General features: G+C 45.4%; 1 protein-coding gene across 1 annotated transcript in view; it reads right to left on the bottom strand.

Annotated features, from left to right (window-relative positions):
• Positions 1 to 2,088: 2,088 nt before the first annotated feature.
• Positions 2,089 to 14,401, bottom strand: part of LOC144499475 (von Willebrand factor A domain-containing protein 3B-like) — a 207,827-nt gene continuing 195,514 nt past the window's right edge. The window contains exons 26-28 of the mRNA XM_078221465.1: positions 5,922 to 6,046; positions 2,394 to 2,531; positions 2,089 to 2,139 (exon numbers count right to left, since the gene is read on the bottom strand). Coding sequence (XP_078077591.1) covers positions 2,089 to 2,139; positions 2,394 to 2,531; positions 5,922 to 6,046 — 314 coding nt within the window. The remainder of the gene's footprint in view (positions 2,140 to 2,393; positions 2,532 to 5,921; positions 6,047 to 14,401) is intronic.

Genomic DNA, 14,401 nt, shown 5'->3' with positions numbered 1-14,401 from the left:
TTATCTACAATTTTCAACTGACGAGCTTTCATCACATAGTCATCTATTGTTTCCCCACACTCTTGTAGAGTCATAGGGCAATACAGCACAGAAACAGGCCCTTCTGCCCAACTGATCCATGCTGACCGTGGTGGCCTCCAGCAAGTCCCAATTGCCCGCGTTTGGCCCCCATCCCTCTAAACCTTTCCCGTCCATGTACTTATCCAAATGCTTTTTAAATGTTGCTATTGTATCTGCTTCAACCACATCCTCTGGCATTCCGTATGCACACCACCCTCTGCGTGAAGAAGTTGCCCCTCAGATCCCTTTTAAATCTGTCCCCTCTCACCTTAAACCTATGTCCCTTCCCTGGGAAAAAGACTATGTGCGTTCATCCTATCTGTGCCCCTCATGATTTTATACACCTCAATAAGGTCACCCCCTCATTCTCCTACAATCAAAGGAATAAAGTCTTAGCCTGGCCGACCAGCCAGGATGGTTATCAAAACTGTTCATAATTTTATAAAAGCTCACATTGCTCTGGCCGCAATAAGCATCATTCTGCTGAACCTCCTCACTATTTGCCAAGCCATCTACTTTTGTACCATTAGTAGATTTGATTCTGTTCTCTGTGGTGTTGGTGAGTTACAGTTTGCTCAGAGAGTCAGTGTTGCTGTGGTTTACACGTACATCACAGTCTGGAGTTATGGTTAGTGATGGGAGAGGCTCCAGTACTCTTTTCATCACCTGGTTGGCCAGGAATCTCTCCCATTCCCACTGGCATGTATTGGGATGATTTGCAGGTTGCCTGTTCAGCTGCATTAGGAATTAGGCACTTTCCTTGGCCTTCAAGTCTGGGGATGGGGCTCGAACCTGTAGCTCCTGGCTCTGAGACAGACACACTACCCACTGTGCCACAAGACCCCCACGCTCTCTGTACTCGAGTCCAAATCACCCATCCCTTGAGAAATAAACTATTCCCAAAACTGGCCTCTTTGGCAGCATTTCCAACTTTTCTCCACTATAAAAAGAGTGTGATTTTTAACCGCTGTGTTTGTCATCCTTTCATCAACTCTCGATCATTTCCCTCATACCATTTGCCTCAATTTTGCCAGCAACTTTTCATAAATCATTTAACAGTACAGCACAGGAACAGGCCCTTTGGCCCATGATGTTATGCTGACATGGCGCCAAGTTAAACTAATCTCTTCTGCCTGCCCTTGTTCCATATCCCTCTATTCTTTTCATATTCATGTGCTTATCTAAAAGCCCCTTAAATGCCCCTATTGTATCTGCCTGCACCACCACTCCTGGCAGCACGTTCCACTCTGTGTAAAAAATTTGCCCCTCACATAGAATCATAGAATCTACGGCATGGAGACAGACAAACTGGTCCATGCCGACCAAAAGCCCATCTCAGCTAACCCCATTTGCCTGCATTTGGCCCATATCCCTCTAAACCTTTCCTATCCATCTATCTGTCCAAATGCCTTTTAAATGTTGTCAATGTCCCTGCCTCAACCACTTCCTCCAGCAGCTCATTCCACATATGTACCACCCTCTGTGTAAAAACGTTGCTCCTCAGGTTCCCATTAATTCTTTCCCCTCTTTGCTTAAACTTATGCCCTCTAGTTCTTGATTCCCCAATCCTGGGAAAAAGACTGAGTGCATTCATCCTATCCATGCCTCTCATGATCTTATACACCTCTATAAGATCACCCCCTCAGTCTCCTACGCTCCAAAGAAAAAAGTCCTAACCTGTCTAATCTCTCCCTATAACTCAGTCCCTGGCAACATCCTTGTAAATCATCTCCTTTGAAATTTCCCCTCTCACCTTAAGTGCATGCCCCCTAGTATTAGACATTTCAATTCTAGGAAAGAAGATTCTGACTGTCAACCCTATCTCTACCTCTCATCATTTTCTAGACTTCTATCAGGTCTCCCCTCAGCCTCCGCCGCTCTAGAAAAAAACAACCCTAGTTTGTCCAGCCTCTTCTTATAGCTCATGCCCTCTAGTCCAAGCAGCATCCTGGTAAACCTCTGTTGCTACCTCTCCAAAACCTCCATGTCCTTCCTGTAATGCGGCAACCAGAATTGAATGCGATACTCTCAGTACGGCCTAACCAAAGTTTTATAAAGCTGCAACATGTTCTCCTTGTTCTGTAAGATGGAGAACGATGAGATATTGGAAGCTCAACTCAGAGTTATACAGAAATGGGTAACACTCTCATTAAGCCCGAGGCAGCAGAGCAGCCTAGAAATGGAGTTTGTGAGCTTCCCAAATGTTTAACTGACTCATTTAATGTTTGATCGAAAGTAATCTTCATAACATCTCTTGTTACCCCCTTAATAAATTGATTGGCGTGAATCCGAGGAGAAAAAGCATTTATTTTAAATCATCCAAACCTACTCACCGTTTTGTTATTATATTTCAGAATTGTATGAAATTTATCAGCTGGCGTTGCTCTGTTTGGAGTTGCTATGACCACACCGGGTAGGTAACATTCATTTTCAAACTCTGCATCACTACGTGCCAGGATAAAGTCACCCACCTGAAAATTATTAAATAACATCAAGTTAATCTTAGAAAGTCAATCTTAATGTCAATAGATATGGAGTGATGTACATAAGTAAAGGGGACAGGAACAACAACAACAACTTGGATTTTATAGAACCATAGAAAATAGGTGCAGGAGTTGGCCATTTGGCCCTTCGAGCCTGCACCACCATTCAATATGATCATGGCTGATCGTGCACTTCCAGTGTCCCACTCCCACTTTCTCTCCCTACTCCTTGATCCCTTTAGCCACAAGGGCCACGTCCAGCTTCCTGTTGAATGTATCTAACGAACTGGCCTCAACAGCTTTCTGTGGTAGAGAATTCCACAGGTTCACAACTCTGAGTGAAGGAGTTCTTCCTCATCTCAGTCCTGAATGGCTCAGTCCTTATTCTTAGACCCACCACGGCAGATGGTGAAATTTGAATTCAACAAGAACCTGGAATTAAAAGTCTAATGATGACCATGAAAGAATTGTCCTTTGGGGAAGGAAATCTGCCATCCTTAACTGACCCCTAGTTCTGCACTTCCCCAACATCGGGAACATTCTTCCCACATCTAGCCTGTCCAGTCCCATCAGGATTTTACGCTTCTATGAGATCCCCTCTCATTCTTCTACATTCCAGTGAGTACAAGCCCAGTCCATCCATTCTCTCTTTATATGTCAGCCCTGCCATTCCAGGAATCAATCTGATGAACCTTCGTTGGACTCCCTCAATAGCAAGAATGTCCTTCCTCAGACCAGGAGACCAAAACTGCCCACAATGCTCAGGGAGTGGCCTCCCCAAGGCCCTGTATGACTGCAGCAAGACATCCTTACTTCGCTACTCAAATCCTGTGGCAATGAAGGCCAACATGCCATTATCTTTCCTCACCACCTTATACAGCTTCTTTAACATTATAAAACATCCTAAGGTGCTTCACAGAGATGTTATAAAACAAAATTTCATACCAAGCCACAAAGTAATGGCCAAAGGTCAGACTGGTAAGTTTTAAAGCGCGACTTAAAGGAGGAAAGAAAGTTAGAGAGGTAGGGAAGCTGTTGCAGAGTTTGGGGCCTAGGCAATTGAAGGCCCAGCCAGCATCAACGGAGCAATTAAAATCGGGGATGCTTGAGGGGCCAGAATTAGAGGAGCGCAAGCATCTCGTATGGGAAACAGACACAGAGCTTTTAGTTAAGGAGGAAGTACACAAGATGTTTATTTCAGACCATGAGTGTTCAAATATAAACATACAACGAGATAAAAAGAAACTGTTCCCATCCACAGGACAACAACTATGCAAATGTAATATGGGGACGCTGTGGCGTATTGGTATTATTACTGGACTAGTAAACCAGAGACCCCCAGAGTAATGCTCTGGGGCACTGGGTTCGAATTTGAATTCACCAAAGAAAATCTCGAATTAAAAGTCTAATGGTGGCTATGAAACTATTGTCGATAGTCATGATGTGGAGTTGCCGGCGTTGGACTGGGGTGGGCACAGTAAGCAGTCTCACAACACCAGGTTAAGGTCCAACAGGTTTATTTGGTAGCACGAGCTTTCGGAGCACTGCCAGCAGCCATAAGAGGGAAGGAAATGTGTCGTCCTTACCTGTTCAAGTCTACATGTGACTCCAGTCCCACAGCAATGTGGTTGACTCTCAAAATGCCCTTTAGGCAACAGTTAAGGGCAACTAGGGAGGAACAATAAATGCCGGCCCAGCCAGCGATGCCCATATCCTATGAATGAGAAGGGAACTACTTCAGGATCAATTAGTCTTTAGAATTAATCTTTAGAAAAAGCTGAATTTGGACAGGTTGAGGGTTACAGTGATATCAGTGAATACTGGAGAGGTATTTATGATGGAGTAAACAAGGAAAATGACAGAAAGAACAGATCCTGATTACTCCGATTTCAGATAATAAACTGAAGGAATTTGTGAATCTTTGCACCAGTTTATGATGGTCTGGAATCCATTGTGTGAAAAGGATGGTGGAAGCACATTCAACAGTATCTTTCAAAGAGAATTAGTTGAATACCAGAGAAAAAAACTGCAATGTTATGTGGAAAAAGTGAGACTAATTGGATAATCCTTTCAAAGAACCAACACAGACACAATTGGGTGGCACAGTGGTTAGCACTGCTGCCTCACAGTGCAAGGGACCTGGGTTCAATTCCTGGCTTGGGTCACTGTCCGTGTGAAGTTTGCATGTTCTCCCCATGGCTGCGTGAGTTTCCTCTGGGAACTCTGGTTTCCTCCCACACTCCAAAAGACGTGCTGGTTAGGTGCATTGGCCATGTTAAATTCTCCCTCAGTGTACCCGAACAGGCGCCGGAGTGTGACGACTAGGGGATTTTCACAGTAACTTCATTGCAGTGTTAATGTAAGCCTACTTGTGACTAATAAATAAATTAACTTATATAAATAAAATTATATTTCCTCCTTCTGGGCTGTGTGATTCAATGAGGGGTTAGTTTGAAAACAGTTATGCCAAGTAGAGACTGATGGCTCCTCACTGCTCGGAGCACAACCCAGGGCGGCTGCAGTTGCTGGAAATGGCTCCCCTCAACCCCACCAGACCCACCAGAGGCCCAGGATCATTGTGAGACCCCAGGCCTGAGCAGGACAGGGATTATAGAAGGGCAGGGAGAGGGGGTGGTAGGAGGCAAGGGCAGGGGGCAACTTTCAGTGGACCCCATTCCCGATGCCAGGTCCCTCAACCATGTAGAGAGTGGCTGAAAATGAAGGATCAACACACACCCACATCCCCCTCCCCTAACTCCCCCACACACTACTCCCCAGAGGACCACTGACAAACCTGACAGGTCTTGCAGGGCAGCCATTGGGGGGGTGTGGGAATGTCATGTGGCTACCACTTAATCCTTGAGTGGCCGCTGAATTGTGGCGGGTTCAGGGATAACGGGTCTTAATTGGTTCTTAATTGGATAACGGATATTAATTGGTCCATTAATGCCAGTAGCCAGAGATAATGCATTAGTCTCTTCCAGCCTCCGACTTAATTTGGGTGGCGGGGGGAGGGGGGGGGGGGAGAGGGGGGTTTTGCCTCTGCATGATGATTCCCGCAATGAAGTGCACCCGGCTGCCCTGTTCCTGCTGAGACAGGCTGCATTAAAACCCATTAACTCTGCTCCTCTCTCCAGAGATGCTGCCAGACCTGCTGAGTACCTCCAGCATTGTCTGACCTTCTTATTTCAGATTTCAGCCATTGGCAGCTCTTCGCCTCAGTTACAGGATATCCGGAACCATCTAAATCCTACTTCCCAGGTGGGCAGGCGTGACACTTCTCCCTACAAGTTATTCGAGCCCACATGCATTCATAAAAGGTTTTTTTAAAAACCTCACAGTGCTTGTTTACATATACGTAACAGTAAAATTGCTTACTTTCAATGGGGGGCAAGGGGCAGCTCCTCCGACCTGAATTAAAAACCTCGTCGGTGTAATCTGAGTGTCTCCTTTAGTGAAGGCAATTATGGCTTTTCTGACACCAACACATTTGGTCACAATTCCTTAGAACAGCAGAGATATAATAAAGAAAACTTGAGGCATCATTCTGACTTACTATATACATGGGGAGCTAGTGGCGTAGCGGTATTGCTTTTATTTTGTCTTATTCATTCGTGGGGCAGGGGGGGGGTTGTCGCTGGCTGGCCAGCATTTATTACCCATCCCTGGTTGCCCTCAAACTGAGTGGCTTGCTAGGCCATTTCAGAGGGCAGTTGAGAGTCAACCACATTGCTGTGGCTCTGGAGTCACATGTAGGCCAGACCAGGTAAGGACGGCAGATTTCCTTCCCTAAAAGGACATTAGTGACACAGATGCGTTTTTATGACAATCGTTTCATGGTTCATCATTAGACTTTTAATTCCAGAATTCTTTTTGCATTCAAATTTCACCATCTGCTGTGGTGGGATTCGAACACAGGTCCCCACCGCATTACCCTGGGTCCCTGGATTAATAGTGCAGCGACAATACCACTACGCCATTTGCTCCCCAGCATCATGCCTTATTAAATGGCTTCAAAACAGACAGCTTACTGGTATCAACTTCACAGCGAACTCAGTAATTTATTTATATTTGTATCATCTTTAAGAGCTGTTTTTTACCCCTGCAAGGCCGATTGCAGGCAGAGACAGCAGACAAAGAAACATGGGCAGGCTGATGCCAACAACGTGAGAAAAACCGTTCATAAATAATAACTCCAGTGCCTTTATTTCTTCATTTTAAAATCAAATGTCAGAACATTAAACAAATCCCGTCATAAATCTCGAAATATAGAAAATGGAATGTTATATTAATATGGATGCCCAGCAACTATATGTTACGCGCGCAGAATTTTAATGTTTAATAAATAATATATAACCCATTTATATTTTATTTTCAGAAACTGCTACAGCAATAGCTGAAGATAATGCAGTTGGAACTGGGTACTTTGACACTGCAGTTCTGCCACAGCACCTGCACACCAGGGCCTGGATTAGTGATCTAGAGAAATGTGTTTAAATACCACCTCAGCAGCGGGAGAATTTAAATTCAGTTCCTTAAATTGAACAAACTCTGGAATACAAGGCTAGGGTCACCAATGATAACGGTTTAGCCATCAATATTCTGCAGCAAGTAACTCACCTGCTGACTCCCCAAGACTTTACATTGGTCGTTAGCACTGCTGCCTCACAGTGTGTGGAGTTGCCGGCGTTGGAATCGGGTAGGCACAGTAAGTAGTTTCACAACACCAGGTTAAAGTGTAGGTGCCTGTTGCGATCCTCCTCATCTGAGCAGATCCTGTGTGTACGGATTATTTAACCTGGTGTTGTGAGACTACTTGCTCTGCCTCACAGTGCCAGGGACCTGGGTTCAATTCCCAACTTGAGTCACTGTCTGTGCGGAGTCTGCACGTTCTCCCCGTGTCTGCGTGGGTTTCCTCTGGATGCTCCGGTTTTCTCCCACAGTCTGAAAGATGTGCTAGTTGGATTTAGCATTGACCATGCTAAATTCTCCCTCAGTGTACCCCAACAGGCATCGGAGTATGGCGACTAGGTGATTTTCACAGTAACTTCATTGCAGTGTTAATTTAAGTCGACTAGTGACACTAATAAATAAACTTTAAAAACATCAACAAGACACAAATCAGGAGTGTGACGGAATACTCTCCGCTCACCTGGGTGACTGCAGTTACAAAAACACTCAAAAATGTTCAGGAAAAATGACAGAGCAGCTCACTTAATTGGTGCCCTATCCTCCATCTTAGAACAATCATTTCCCCTACCACCAGTGCCCCATTCTACAAGATGCACTGCAGCAACTTGCCAAGGCCTAATTTTCTAACACTTTCCAAACCTGCAGCATCAGGAGAGGAGAATCAGGCACATGAGAACACCACCACCTTAAAATTCCCCTCCAGGTAACACACACCGTCCCCACTCAGAAACACATCTATCTTACTTCACCATCCTGGGATCCTGGAATTCCCTTTCTAACAGCACTGCGGATGTACCTACACCACAAGGGCTGCAGTGATTCCAGGAAACAGCTCACCGCCACCTTCTCAAGGGCAGTAAGAGACGCCAACGAATGCTGGCCTGGTCAGGAACACCCACAACCTTTCAATGAATAAAAAAATGAATAATCTGGCTACAAACCAATGTATTGTGCAGTAAAAAGGCCCAATTAAGTGTGTTTGAATGTACATAAAATTAACTGCGTTAATAAAGCGAAAAATATGAAAATGCTGGATTTATCAAACAGAACTGAACAAAATACTACCCAGCGAATTAAATCATTCCTCTTTGATTTCAAGATATATTTATGTGCATCATTTTGCATATAAATAGTTTTATTGAGAGAAACATATGTGGTCGGGAAGTTGTTGGAGAAGATTCTTAGAGATAGGATGTATGCGCATTTAGAAAGGAATAAACTCATTAACGATAGTCAGCATGGTTTTGTGAGAGGGAGGTCATGCCTCACTAACCTGGTGGAGTTTTTTGAAGAAGTGACTAGAATGGTTGACGAGGGAAGGGCCGTGGATGTCATCTATATGGACTTTAGTAAAGCGTTTGACAAAGTCCCTCATGGTAGGCTGGTGAAAAAGGTTGGATCTCATGGGATAAAGGGGGAGGTGGCTAGATGGGTGGAGAACTGGCTTGGTCACAGAAGGCAGAGGGTGGTAGTGGAAGGGTCTTTTTCCGGCTGGAGGCCTGTGACTAGTGGTGTTCCGCAGGGCTCTGTATTGGGACCTCTGCTGTCTGTTATTTATTTCAACGATCTGGAAGAAGGTGTAACTGGGGTGATCAGTAAGTTTGCGGACGACACAAAATTGGCAGGACTTGCAGATAGTGAGGAGCATTGTCAGAGGCTACAGAAGGATATAGATAGGCCGGAAATTTGGGCAAAGAAATGGCAGATGGAGTTCAATCCTGATAAATGCGAAGTGATGCATTTTGGTAGAAATAATGTAGGGAGGAGCTATACGATAAATGGCAGAACCATAAAGGATGTAGATACGCAGAGGGACCTGGGTATGCAAGTCCACAGATCCTTGAAGGTGACGTCACAGGTGGAGAAGGTGGTGAAGAAGGCCTATGGCATCCTTGCCTTTATAGGACGGGGCATAGAGTATAAAAGTTGGGGTCTGATGTTGCAGATGTATAGAACGTTGGTTCGGCCGCATTTGGAATACTGCGTCCAGTTCTGGTCGCCACACTACCAGAAGGACGTGGAGGCTTTGGAGAGAGTACAGAGGAGGTTTACCAGGATGTTGCCTGGTATGGAGGGGCTTGGTTATGAGGAGAGATTGGGGAAACTGCGGTTGTTCTCCCTGGAAAGACGGAAGATGAGGGGAGACTTAATAGAGGTGTATAAAATTATGAAAGGCATAGATAGGGTGAACGGTGGGAAGCTTTTCCCCAGGTCGGTGGTGACGTTCACGAGGGGTCATAGGTTCAAGGTGAAGGGGGGGAGGTTTAACACAGATATCAGAAGGACATATTTTACACAGAAGGTGGTGGGGGCCTGGAATGCGCTGCTAGGCAAGGTGGTGGAGGCGGACACACTGGGAACGTTTAAGACTTATCTAGACAGCCATATGAACGGAGTGGGAATGGAGGGATACAAAAGAATGGTCTAGTTTGGACCAGGGAGCGGCACGGGCTTGGAGGGCCAAAGGGCCTGTTCCTGTGCTGTATTGTTCTTTGTTCTTTGCTGAAAATCAGAATATAAAAGTAAGATTATCTTAATAAGGGCGGCATGGTGGCACAGTGGTTAGCACTGCTGTCTCACAGCACCAGCAACCCAGGTTTGATTCCGGCCTTGAGTGACTGCCCGTTTGGAGTTTGCACATTCTCCCCATGTCTGCGTGGGTTTCCTCCGAGTGCTCCGGTTTCCTCCCACAGTCCAAAAGATGTGCAGGTTAGGTTAATTGGCCATGCTTAATTGCCCCAAGATGTGTAGGGTAGGGGATTAATGAGCTAAATACATGGGATTACGGGGATCGGGTCTGGATGGGATGCTATGTCGAAGATTCAGTGCAGATGAGCCAAATGGCCTCCTTCTGCACTGTAGGGGTTCAATGAATATAGTGCTGTTTTCCCACACCAATGATTTGAATAATTTTAAATATTTAAATATTGTGTCAAGGACAAGTCACAAAGACAGTTTGTCTTTAACAATCAACTAAAAGCAGCCAAAAGACTTGTGTTTCAATCTATGAATTCTCAATATGTGAGTATCATTGCCAAATCAAACAGTGTCCACCCATAGTTGCCTTGAGAAGCTGGTGATGAGCTTTACTCTTGTGTTCCCATAGTCCACATGGGGCTGGTGCTCCCACTGTGCTGTTAGGTATTTTTGTTAGTCATGTAGTGACTCGATACTACTGCATGGCTGCGAGGTCATCTCACAGAAAAGTTAAGAGTCCATAATGTTACGATGGAACTGCAATCCATGTGGTGTAGGTATAACCGCAGTGCTGTTAGGAAGGGAGTTCTGGATTTTTAATCCAGTGACAGTGAAGGAAAGGCTATATCGTTCCAAGTCAGGATGGTGTACAAGTTGGTGTTTCAGATTTGATTTATTATTGTCACATGTATTAGTATACAGTGAAAAATATTGTTTCTTGCGCGCTATACAGACAAAGCATACCCTTCATAGAGAAGAAAATGAGAGAGTGCAGAATGTAGTGTTACAGTCATAGCTAGGGTGTAGAGAAAGGTCAATTTAATGCGAGGTAGGTCCACTCAAAAGGCTGACGGCAGCAGGGAAGAAGCTGTTCTTATGTCGGTTGGTACATGACCTCAGACTTTTGTATCTTTTTCCCGATGGAAGAAGGTGGAAGAGAGAATGTCCGGGCTGCGTGGGGTCCTTATTTATGCTGGCTGCTTTGCCGAGGCAGCGGGAAGTGTAGACAGAGTCAATGGATGGGAGACAGGTTTGCGTGATGGATTGGGCTACATTCACGACCTTTTGCAGTTTCTTGCGGTCTTGGGCAGAGCAGGAGCCATACCAAGCTGTGATACAACCAGAAAAAATGCTTTCCATGGTGCATCTGTAAAAGTTGGTGAGAGTCATAGCGGACATGCCAAATTTCCTTAGTCTTCTGAGAAAGTAGAGGCGTTGGTGGGCTTTCTTAACTATAGTGTCAGCATGGGGGGACCAGGACAGGTTGTTGGTGATCTGGACACCAAAAAACTTGAAGCTTTCGACCATTTCTACTTCATCCCTGTTGATGTAGACAGGGGCATGTTCTCCACTGCGCTTCCTGAAGTCCATGACAAACTCCTTTGTTTTGCTGACATTGCGGGAGAGATTATTGTTGCTGCACCAGTTCACCAGATTCTTTATCTCATTCCTATACTCTGTCTCATCATTGTTTGAGATTCGACCCACTACAGATTGTGGTGTTCCTATGCATTCTTGTTCTTTTAGGTGGCAGAGGTTGTGGTTTGCAAAGTGCTGTTGAAGGAGCCTCCGTGAGTTGCTGCAGTTCATCTTGCAAGTGGCACATATTACTGTCACTGTGTAAGGGTGGTGGAGGAAGTGACTGCTGAAGGTGGTGGATGGGGTGTCAAGCATCTTGAGTGTTGTTGGAGCTGCACTCATTCAGATAAGTGGAGAATATTCCATCACACTCCTGACTTGTGACTTGTAGATGGTGGACAGGCTTTGGGGAGTCAGGAGTCGAGTCACTCATCATAGAATCCCCAGCCTCTGAACTGCTGTTTTAGGCACAGTATTTATATATATGATCCAGTTCAGTTTCTGGTCAATAGTCATCCTCTTTTCTATGTGCCGCCCTACTGATTCAGATCTCAGACCCTGGGCAGAGAGTGAGAGAGAGAGGTCGATAGAAAAAGAGGAGAGAAAGAAAGAGTGTCCCAGAGAGTGAGAAAGAGTAACTGAAAAGAGAGACAGGGAAACAACAACTGCTGTGAACAACAGGGGAAATGGTTCTCTGTGGTCAGCCACCAGGCCGGATGCTGGTGGGAGTTTGTTCTCTGGTCAAAAAGATGTGGAAATTTAAGGATGCTGGAAGATTCATCCTGGACTGGCCAGAAGAAGTAGTTTCTTGCTGCTCAAAGTCAATTTGGGAATTCTCAGAGTACTGAAGGAAACAATTTTTGACAGATACTTTTTTTATTCATTCACAGGATGTGGGCATTGCTAGCCGGGCCAGCATTTATTGCACATCGCTAAGGGCATTTAATGCATGGGATTGCTATGGATCTGGAATCACATGCAGGCCAGACAAGGGTGACAAATGGGTTTTTACAACAATCAGCAATGGTTTCAATTAATTAAATTTTAATTCCAGATTTTTATTGAATTCAAATGTCACCATCTGCCAAGGGGGGATTTGAACCTGGGTCCCCAGAGCATTAACCTGGATCTCTGGATTACCAATCCAGCGACAATAGCACGACACCACTGCCTCCCCTATGGGGAAAAGCAAGTCTGTTGGGAGCTGGAAGTAACTTTGGACTGGTTTCTGTAAAGGCATAATTCCGCAGAGATGCACTGTAACTTATAGGCAATGTTTATGCTGATTTTCATCTGTTTGTTAATGTAAAAGTCTTAAAACATGAAATCTTGTTGTGTGATCCTTTGAGTTGGTTACTGGGCATTCATTTTTTTGTTAATTCTCTACACAGATTGTAATACCAGATTTTCCCTCCCAGGTTAGATGTGCAGAGATGGGGTAATTCCCAGTTCTGAGTGGCCAACCTGTAAACATGGCCACCTGCAGATTAGATTTTCATTCCGGGGGGGTGGGATGGATTAGAGGCCGGGCATGCCAGCCCCACAATGAATGCGGAGACTGCCCTACCCAGAGGCAAGCTGGGTGGAAGACATGCCTCTGTGCTCTACCACTGTGTTGAGGTTACTTTTTAAAAACAATTAAAACAAAAAGCGACTCTCTAGCCCACCCTCTTCCCCATGCCTCATCCATGCCAATCTATGACATTTCACGTCCCCCATCTACCCTCTACAGCCCCCACACCACTCATGCCACCATGGCCCCTCAAATCCACTATGCCAACCTATGCCCCACTATTCAAACCCTACATCCCCTTATTCCCCTTGTACCTACCGATACCCCTTACCCACCCCCATCATTATGCCAACTCAGTGTCAACTCCTGCCAACCCATGTCCCCCAACCACGATCCTTTGCCCTTACCCCTACATGTCAACTCACCTAGTAACATTTGAGAGTTCTTTTTGACAGCTTTGACAGTTCCTTGACAGCCTAAACATTCTTCTGACAATTCTTTAACAACTTGTCAGTTCTTTGACAGGTCTTTGACAACTTGACAGTTCCTTGGCAGCTTGACCATTCTTTGATAGTTCTTCAACAGCTTGACAGTACCTTGACAGGTTGACAGTTCCTTCATAGTTCTTTAACAGCTTAACAGTTCCAATGAGTTAATGTACGTGTAAGGCACCTTACTTTTCCCACAGTGTTCCTTACCTCTCCCAAGACCATATCCAAAGGGATACCTTACCTCTCCAAAGTGGCATCCTGGCTATCCAAATAAATATGCCAAGTTCAAAACTTTTACCTGATCCAACCTGAACACTTGGAACAAGATTCTCCCAAAAAATTCCAAGTGCTGATTTTGCATAAAAACAGGAGTAACTGCCATTTGTTTATTCAGCGGGATTCTGCAAATGAATCTCCCACACTCTGTGCTGCAGAGTGCCTCAGAGAGATTCACGGTGAAAATCAGGGGGCGGGGCCTATTCCCACTGGACAGGCCGGAAGCATAGCACTGAGTGGGCCACTGCACATGATTGATCTGTCAGAACGGAGATTGGTGCATGCGCAGTGGCCCCGCACTGCCAGCCAATCGCTTGCCAGCCCCGCAGCCCCTGCATCGCTGGCCATGCAACTCCCCACCTCCTGATCATTGGTCTCCTGGACATCTCCCAATGACCCCCCCAGTCCACCCGACCAGTTCCCATTTCCCTGACCCACACCACCCCCCACCCGGCAGCCCCGTCCTCACATCCGCCCTGGCAACCCGACTCCCGACCCAGCAGTCCCGACACCACTGTTATTTGTCATTTATATTAATGATTTGGATGAGAATATAGGGGGCATGGTTAGTAAGTTTGCAGATGACACCAAGATTGGTGGCATAGTGGACAGTGGAGAAAATTATCTCCAATTTCAACAGGATCTTGATCAATTGGGCCAGTGGGCTGACGAATGGCAGATGGAGTTTAATTTAGACAAATGCGAGGTGATGCATTTTGGTAGATTGAACCAGGGCAGGACTTACTCAGTTAATTGTAGGGCCTTGGAGAGAGTTACAGAACAAAGAGATCTAGGTGTACATATTCATAGCTCCTTGAAAGTGGAGTCAC

This window comes from Mustelus asterias, chromosome 10 (assembly GCF_964213995.1).
Source record: "Mustelus asterias chromosome 10, sMusAst1.hap1.1, whole genome shotgun sequence".
Classification (NCBI taxonomy): Eukaryota; Metazoa; Chordata; class Chondrichthyes; order Carcharhiniformes; family Triakidae; genus Mustelus; species Mustelus asterias.
The sequence above is the reverse complement of the archived record's forward strand: the minus strand, read 5'-3'. Positions and strand labels throughout refer to the sequence as shown.